The 9707-nt window shown below is 35.7% G+C and overlaps 1 protein-coding gene across 1 annotated transcript in view; it reads left to right on the forward strand.

Annotated features, from left to right (window-relative positions):
• LOC107670731 (FERM domain-containing protein 5-like) overlaps window positions 1–6829 on the forward strand; it is a 27262-nt gene extending 20433 nt beyond the window's left edge. The window contains exon 14 of the mRNA XM_016463448.1: window positions 5726–6829. Coding sequence (XP_016318934.1) covers window positions 5726–6306 — 581 coding nt within the window. The 3' untranslated portion in view covers window positions 6307–6829. The remainder of the gene's footprint in view (window positions 1–5725) is intronic.
• Window positions 6830–9707: the final 2878 nt, after the last annotated feature.

Raw genomic sequence — 9707 nt, forward strand, 5'->3', positions numbered from 1 at the left:
TTACAGTTTTTCTCGATTGCTAACACACAATTCATGAAACAATTCACAATTTTCTCACAACTATAAACACAAACTCAAAACTACACACCAACTTGTGAAAATCAAATAGTTTAGTCAAAAACATGTTCTCTTTTGTCAGACTCAAACTTTGGCCTCAGATGACACACAGACCTGTCAAATACAAACACTACTTCACGGCCTAGAGAACACCAGTGAGATCAATTCAAAATGCTGTTACAAAAACCTCCTTTTGGGAAATAGGAATCATTTTGCTAGTCAATGACTGTTACAGTATACAACATAAATAGAGGGGTGCAGATACAGTAAAATTCAGCAATAAACTTTAAGAAATGTTTACTGTCATTACACCACTATAAAGAGATCTTACAGTAAATGAAAAGCACTACAAGAGAAAAGTTCAGACCAAACAACTGAATATACAGTAAACACACATTGTAATATACTGTCAGTTACTTTACTGAAATAAATAAATAATGAATGAATGAATAAATAAATACATAATTAAATTCATTCATTCATTCAGCATCCTCTGCCAATTTGCATTACAGTATTGGTAGTATCCTTATTTGTTATAGCAGTTTCTAAGTCTTCTGACAAAAGACTTCTCTGCCTCCCCTAGACAGTTCTGCACGAATACAGTACATACTTGGCTACAAATGATTCAACAGTAAGGAGTTTGAGGGTGCACAACATGTACTACAGTATTTACTGTACATAGAATAATGAAAGTTCTCTCATCTGAAGTACTGCTGCTATGTACTGTAATCATATTGTATGTGTAAGTAGTATTGAAACCTTGTAGATGAGCCTGTAGGCCAACTTCCCCCTGGTCAGTCCATGCAGAAGAACATGGTCAACTATAGTGCTTTGTATTTCATCAGGAACAAATATCCTTTGACCTCATCCCCTTCATTTTTATTTTCCCCTCCTATTCCTCTTTGTTTCCCACTACCAGGATTAATTTTCCAAAACTCATAATCACTTGTGCTCCTTTTTATATCATCCTAAGATTCTGACTGGTGTGTCATCAGTTTTGCTGCTTAATGTTCACACATGGATAAATGTGCGCTGTTTGAGGCTCTATTTTTGCGCACTAATTTTGTACTTGATATACTAAAAATGATTCTTTAGTACTTCTTAAGATAAACTTAAGATCATCTAAGTGTACTCAACTGTGCTATTTTGGACACCATGAATATAAACTAAAATGCTTTTAACATACTATCTCTGTATTTAAAAAAAAATATTTACCGTAGTTACCACTTGTAGTACACTTGAGCCCATCTTTCATACACTAGTACACTCAAGTGTACAAGTGGTAGCTAAATACATAAAAAAAAAATTTCTGGAGTTTAAAAAAATATTTGACACCATGAATATGAACTAAAATGTGCTTTTAACATACTCTCTTTGTATTTAAAAATGTATTTAGTCACCACTTGTACACTTGAGCGTACTAGTGTATGAAAGATGGTTCAAGTGTACTACAAGGGGTAACTAAATACATTTTTTAAATACAGAGAAATGGTATGTTAAAAGTGCATTTTAGTTCATATTCATGGTGTCCCAAAATAGCACAGTTGAGTACACTCAGATTATCTTAAGTTTATCTTAAGAAGTACTAAAGAATAATTTTTAGTATATTAAGTACAAAATTAGTGCGTGAAAATAGAGCACTTAAAGTATATTATGGAAGTGCACTTTGTTTCACCTGGGTTAGTGAGAATATTTTTGAATAGTGAGGACTGTTGGACCTCACAAGTAGCCTATAGTCAAACCTGTGCACACACAAACACACCAACTTTAGCATATACTGCTCCTTTCTAAGAACAAAAACTAAACTGAATTCGAATGGAGGTAGCAAGCAGATTTGTGACTAGAAAATCAAAGTTAGTGCATTCTGTGTCTTCGGAATTCAATGCAACTCAAGGCAAAAGATGTTAGTCCATAGGCACTGAAATGCTGCCATCTTGTGGTATAACGTTTTTTTTCCCTTTCATGGGGTGACTATATAATAAAAACATTCCATAGATTTTTGGGTTGTTTTATCTTTCCACTTGGATTCATTATTGTGTCCTTACTGGAATATAACTTGCAGTAGGTTTTTAATGCCTGACCCTTGTTGCCAATATTTTAATAATAGATTAAAAAAAAAATAATAATAATAAATTACAATTTACAATGCAGTTGTGAAATTACAATTCAGGGTGAAGTGTTTTCTTCTTTTTTTTTTTTAAATATATAATTTATCACACACACAATTACACAGACTACTGTTGAAAAGGTTGGGGTTGCTTAGATTTCTTTATATTCTTGAAAGAAATCTCTTATGCTCTTATTTATTTGATAAAAAAACAGCAAAAATGGTAATACTGTGAAATGTTATTACAATTTAAAATAACTCTTTTCTTTTTTTAATATTGAAATTGAAATGCAGTTTATTCCTGCGATAAAGCTGAATTTTCAGCACCCATTGCTCCAGTATTTAGTGTCCCATGGTCTTTTAGAAATCATTCTATGCTGATTTGCAGCTCAAGAAATGTTCTTATTATAAATGGCGAAAACAGTGCTGTTTAATATTTAAGTAGAAAGCAATTGCTTTCTTGCTGAATAAAAATATTAATTTATTTTAAAAAATCTTACTGACCCCAAAGATTACACTTAACAAAAGAGTGCTCTTGACAGGGATAGGATACACTACACTCCATCTCTCTCTGTTGCTCTGTGTAACACGAGAGCTGCCCTCATTGTGCACAATGTGACCAGACGTTCACCTGTTCCAGTCACTTTACTGACACTGCCAACTGCCATCACGGTTGTGTTTGCGTGTGAGGGTACTGTATAAGTGGTTTATATTTTGAGTTTGAAGTTAGTTTTATTCTATGCTCTGTACAGAAAGTCTACTTCTAAAGTACAACAGACACAAAGTGCTTGCAATAACATGTACCGGTTTATTCACAATCATTTACTATATTAAAGTACAAAGTAAATGCTGACAGAAAATACAAGGCTTCACATGCCCTACATGTGGGCTGACAATTTGTGTCATACACAAGAAAATACAGAGACAATGAGGACTGACAAACTTGTCCAAGTATAAGAATCAACAGTGCTATTATTACACAGTCTATAAATAGAGAGCCTGTCCATGTATGTCATGTGGTTTGTGTCAGAATGAGTGTGTGTTGTGTATGTGCTCCTTTGTTACAGCCCATAATGGGTTTGAGGGGGTTGGAGCATGCAGGGCAGCTGGGCAGCTGGGCTTTTGGCCATACAGGGACTCACGGAGCTTTAGGGCTTTAAGGTGTTCTCGCTTTCTCACACTCACTTTTACAAACACACACACAACATTGTGTTATGTCGTTTTTGTTCAGGAGGATAGAGGGAGGCAAAGGGTCTAGTGGTGATACACTTACGCAGGGCTGAGAACATCACACACGTTAGCGACTACATTCTGAAACCATGGTGAAGTGTCTCATACGGATTAAGACAAAGGTGAACGTTCACCTGCGGATGATCAACCACTGTTACCGGGATGTGAAGGTACGGGTGTTGACGATGGGACCTAGGCTATTAGGGAAAGCTCTGGGGGCTATGCCTCTGTTCCCATCCTTGCCCAGCTCCTCCACTTCCTCTGGAGCTTCATCTAGACTTGGTGTTCAACCCACCAGCACTGGAGGTAAAGTTCCTGGTCGTTTGTAACAGCTGGTCGTTCAACTTATTTTAGTGTGACTGCATTTGAATGTGCACATATATAGCGGATTAGAGTGTGACCATTGTTAGCATGGATTGTGTGTAGCTTTTATGGATCGTGGGTGGAGCTATATTTTCCTGTGTTGTCTTGTGGTTAATTAGATCTATATATACACTTATTATATTTACATCATAGTTAAATTCATCAGTACATATCAAAATTTTTATTTCTCCTTTCGCAATAACATTTTCTTGCTTTATTGCTTGTGAATAAATGTTAATATGTATCATTGACATCACAAGGCTTGCTGTTATTAAATACATGAGAACTTGTTGCAACAAAGTTTAACCAATTTGTTGGAATTTGCAAGCTGCTATTTGGTTATTTTTCAGCTATATTTGGTTGGGACATTTGACTCCGGGTAGTATTAATTACTTTTCTTGCGTCTAGCTCAGCAAACTTTCTGAAAATTTCTGCAAGTTGGGCATATCAATTACAGTATCTCACAGAAGTGAGTACACCCCTCACATTTTTGTAAATATTTTATTATATATTTTCATGTGACAACACTGAAGAAATGACACTTTGCTACAATGTAAAGTAGTGAGTGTACAGCTTGTATAACAGTGTAAATTTGCTGTCCCCTCAAAATAACTCAACACACAGCCATTAATGTCTAAACCGCTGGCCACAAAAGTGAGTACACCCCTAAGTGAAAATGTCCAAATTGGGCCCAATTAGCCATTTTCTCTCCCCGGTGTCATGTGACTCATTAGTGTTACAAGGTCTCAGGTGTGAATGGGGAGCAGGTGTGTTAAATTTGGTGTTATCGCTCTCACTCTCTCATACTGGTCACTGGAAGTTCATCCTGTCCACTCACTACTTTACATTGTAGCAAAGTGTCATTTCTTCAGTGTTGTCACATGAAAAGATATAATAAAATATTTACAAAAATGTCAGGGGTGTACTCACTTTTGTGAGATACTGTATATGGAGAAAGCTTGGATACTAATGTGCTGAAGTAGATTTGCCACACATTTATCTTGCCATACCAATGTACAACTTTTAATTTAATGATCTATTTTAATACTTTTGAGCATTATATAGACCAGTGTTGCAGTACGTTTATGAAATCAGTATAATACATTAGAGTTGGGCAAAATTCTGAATGTATTAATTGGCTCCCTTTTAATTCATCAGTTGGAATTTGAAAAGAACTGGCTACACCACATAGGAAGTTGAATTGGTATTTAAAGGAAGTGTAGTATTCTGAATTACTGAAATGTAACCGGTTATAGCATTCTAGAAATTAAGTGTTCCTCCATCCTGGTCAATATTGCTAACCAAGGCTGCATTTATTTGATCAAAAATCCAGTAATATTCTGAAAAATTATTACTATTCAACATAACTGTTTTCTGTATTTTAAAATGTAATGTATTCCTGAGAGGGAAATACTCAGTCTTCTGATTTAATACAGTATGCTGATTTGTTGCTCAACGAAAGAAAAAAAGCGAGAGAGAGAGAGAGAGAAAGAAAGAGTGAAAGAAAAAGAAAGAAAGAAAAAGAGAAAGAAAGAAAGAAAGAAAGAGAGAAAGAAAAAGTGAAAGGAATAAAAAATAAAAAAAAAGAATAAATTAAAAATAAATAAATAAACAAACAAATAAATAAATAAATACATAAAGTTTTACATTTTTGTTGAAACCGTGATATATTTTCAGGATTTACTGAAAAATAGAAAGTTCAAAAGAACAGCATTTATGTGAAATCGGTTCATATAAGACCATTAAAATGATCAACTCTTTTACTTTTAGACAACATTTTGTCAAGACTTCATTCTTGTCAAAGCCCTTTTCTAGCTAAAAATGACAACTATTGCAGTTTCTTACATCAAATGTATAATTGCAGTTCTGCATCCTGTTTGCTACCTTGATTCAAATTATGAATGGCACAGAAACCTGAAAGCACATCAACATGAAACACAACCACTGAACATCCTCACTGTATTTCAGGTCTGGAGTCCTTGCGCGACAGTGGCCATTCCACGCCAGTCCGGTCGGTCTCCAATGGGAACTCATTCCTACGCTCCTACGGAAATGGAGCCGAGGGAGGACACGGAACAGCTGAATTTTCCGAGGACTCTTACAGTCCCTCTGACAGTGTGCTTCCCACACCGGTGTCCAACGACCCCTCAGACCTGGCTCAGGTTCGCCACACAAACGGCCCCCGCAGGAATCAAGAGGAAGGAGGAACAGAACTGTGTACTCAAAAACAGGAAAGGCCACAGGGAGTTAAACCCAAAGGGAAACGTTCTCAACTGGAGAAGACTAGGCCAACCCAACATGGCCCAGAAGAAGGGGTGAATCAGGTCATCAGTAGTTTGGCACGTCTTTTCTTAGTGACCCTGGCTCTGCTCTTTGCCCTCCTTCTACTTCTTATTGTGCTAACAGAGTCTGAGCTGGACTTGGCCTTTCTTAGGGACATCCGAAGGACACCCGAATTCCAGCAGTTCCACTATGAATACTTTTGCCCCCTTAGGCGCTGGCTGGCCTGCAAGTTGCGCTGGATGGGTGGGCATCTCATTAATAAATGAGCGTGGAATCACCCCTCTCTGTCTCCTCAGAGAGTAGTCTGTAGTCTACGAGCGAGACATTCTGAGCATTAATATAATGGTACCATGAAATCAAAATGAAATGACTATTATCTACATAGCCAAAGCCTTGGACTTCCTAATACCATGCCAAGACGAGAAAACTGTGTATGTTTCAGCTCTAGTTATTGTGAAATTGTTCTCTGCAGCACTACTTTATAGTAGGGTAAAAAAAAGGTATGTATAGCTCTTTAAATGCTGCCGTCACCCAATTGTAATGTGTCTACCATTTAAATATAATATCTACACTCAAAGAATGTTCACCCAGACTGTGACGAGCAAGACCTCATACTGCAATCAAAGACAAAGATGCCTTTATTGGTCAGAAAATAGACAGGGGCCAGGACAGCCAATAAAGGGATAGTTCACCCCAAAAATGAAAATTTTATCATCTTTTACACTCCCACATAATACTTTAGTTAATCTGCAAAACACATATTTAAATAAAACCTGAGAGGTTTCTGTCCCTCCACTGTATGTCCAGGTAACCAAAACTTAGAAGATCCAAAAAGGACTTAAAGACATTAAACATACCGTAATTTGTGTTTTGAAGAGTAACCAAAGTCTTATAGATTTTAAACAATATGAGGTTGAGTAAATGATGACAGAATTTTCATCAGAATTGTCTTAAATGACCTTGACCTTTTCGGGTGAACTAACCCTCTAATGTCGGATGTAAGCTTGAGCATGAGTTTTTTTGGATGAATTTTGTAAGTGTAAAATGTTGGTATAGGGTGTATATTTGATCCATACCATACTAAAACAGGTCTGTTTGTCGATAGTATGGATTAAAGCCACTGACAGGGTTCTCTCTTTTAGTGGAGCTTCAGTAATGTTTTGATGTGAATTTATTAACACTTTATAACTAGGTTTAATTTGTTAACATTAGGTATGATAAACTAACAATGAATAATCATTCATTCATCTTGGCTAATGTTAATTTAACATCTCTAACCTTTCAATATACAGTATGGGTAAATTAAGATTAATGAACAAACAAATTAACAATGAATAATAGATAATACATAAATTAACTTACATTAGTAAATGCAGTGGAAATCGTTGCTCATTTTTAGTTCATGATACCTAATGGATTAATGAGTTCAACCTCAAGGTAAAGTATTACAGAGAATACATTTGTATAAATGTTAACACTAAGGTATGGGTCATCACAAATTTCCCACATAACCTTTAACTACTGTATTAACCCAGAGTGAAAAGAATAACTATACTTCCTATTGCTATCCTATACAAATGAACACTGATATTTAGTGGTAGATGGTGGCCTTCTGAGGGTAAAGAAAGTTCTGAAGAGGGTAAAGAAAGTGCTCCAGAAAGACAAAGCAATGTGAAATGTTTGAAAGTTTAAACTATTTCTGAAAGGAATAATCTATAATTTGTTCAATTATTTTCCCATGCAACATTATGCATTCATGCATAATTTTAGAGACCTCATTCGTCCACTTGCACAACCTTAATTATCAAAATGAAAATGTGACAAATATCTTCTGTAGGTGATGATGAATTTATTGGTTTACCAGCTGTGTGGTTATGAAATGATCTTATCTAAAGGCATAGACTCACAATGGTTGAATTGGTAAATGCATTTTCAGCTTAAACCAAAATATGTTACTTTTCTATTACTTTTCTGTTGCCTTCATGAGACACATTCAATAGTAAAGAGTTGTATTGTTAAGGCCATAAGACTAGTAGCAGAGTAATTCAATTTAAATTACAAACTGATGGTAAATATAAGACACAAAGGTCTATGGACATAATCACAGCTCTATGCTCATTTAAATATTTTTGGTAAAAAAATAAATAAATAAAATAAAACATAACTGGAACTCATTGGTACTCTCGAAATGTAAGGCCTGCAGCAAATGCAAATATCCTATGAATCATATTTGGGGGTTAAAAAGCCTAGAAAGGAACATAGTGTTTCTATGTAAATCTTTTATCTACTGTGTGTGTCGCTTGTGTGTAGCTTCATAGAGTAGTCTAGTAAAACTAGAAAAAAGTATGCAACAATACCAACGATGGCACAGATGAGAACACCTACAGCAAGATCCTGATATGTGTGTCTCTGTGGTGGTAATTATCATGTGAAAGAAATGAAGCAATATAAATGACACGGATAAGCCAGCAGAAAAGTGTTTGTTTTTTTTAAACCTATAGAAACGTGATGGTTCAGAACTGCATTACAAATTCAGTAACCTCAGAATTAGCTGATTGCTTGTGTGGCGCTGCGTTGGTTGCAAGCTGCAAGTCGTACTATAAATCAGCTCCCATATACTGTGACTGATTAATTCTTCAGATCTGTTACTGATGGCGACTGTTTCAGCCATTTCAGATTGTAAGTTTCATTCAAAGCAATAGCAGACTGAAACGAAAAAATGCTGTAGCTCAGAAGACAATCTGAATGGATAATGAATCACACTGTTATACAATGACTCGGCTGTGCCTGAGCCCAGTTATCTTCCTACTCACCGTATAGCATCAGATTATTATTTTCTGTAAATTTCATCACCTTTATTTTTATTGTTTCATACCATAAATGGTTTACCCTGTGTTGTACCAAGAATACATTAAAGCAGTTTATTTTTATGTTTTTCTAAAAAAATAAATAAACCTTCTCCAAACCAAATTTAAATTACTTTTCTGTAGTTTTTATGAGTTTTACTGACAAGCCCATTAAAAAACAAATGAGAAATGCCAAGGTCTGTAGCAGGGCCGTGCAGAGACCTTTGGAGGGGCAGGTGCTCAATGTTTATATTGCTGTGTGTAGAACGTTAGCTTCATTTTTAATATTTAATTTGAATGAAATGTAATTTCGTCCCCCGCACTTTATTCGGGCAGGTGTGTTCACGTAGAGGTTTCTAGATTTAAATTCAAATTTAAATTCAAAGAGACAGTATCGATAGTCTATGCATGACCTGACGTTTTATTCGTATCCAAAATGAGGAGAAGTGAATATCTGGAGTGCTCAACACTCTCATGCAGTGCATGTTTAATTCATACTCGAAGCCGGAGGGCGCTCTCAGCAGAAAGTCCAAAACAGACTCATAGAAGGAATGACTTATGACGTGCAGGAAACGCTAATATGGACAAAATCATCAGGCTATCGCTGTAGCTGAGCTGAATAAAAAGCAGAAAAAAACGTGAAGACAATAAACACACGATTGCGAAAATATACGGTTTATGTGTGTTTTTCAAGTTATCTCCAGGTAATAAATAAACTTTATGAATAATGCAGTACTGATTGACATATAATTTAGTAGCCTATAGAAACTATAAATTTCCTGCCTTATTCTGTGATAAAAATGGGGAAAAGGTGCTCGTAG

Source organism: Sinocyclocheilus anshuiensis, unplaced genomic scaffold (assembly GCF_001515605.1).
Source record: "Sinocyclocheilus anshuiensis isolate Anshui unplaced genomic scaffold, SAMN03320099.WGS_v1.1 scaffold816, whole genome shotgun sequence".
Lineage (NCBI taxonomy): Eukaryota > Metazoa > Chordata > Actinopteri > Cypriniformes > Cyprinidae > Sinocyclocheilus > Sinocyclocheilus anshuiensis.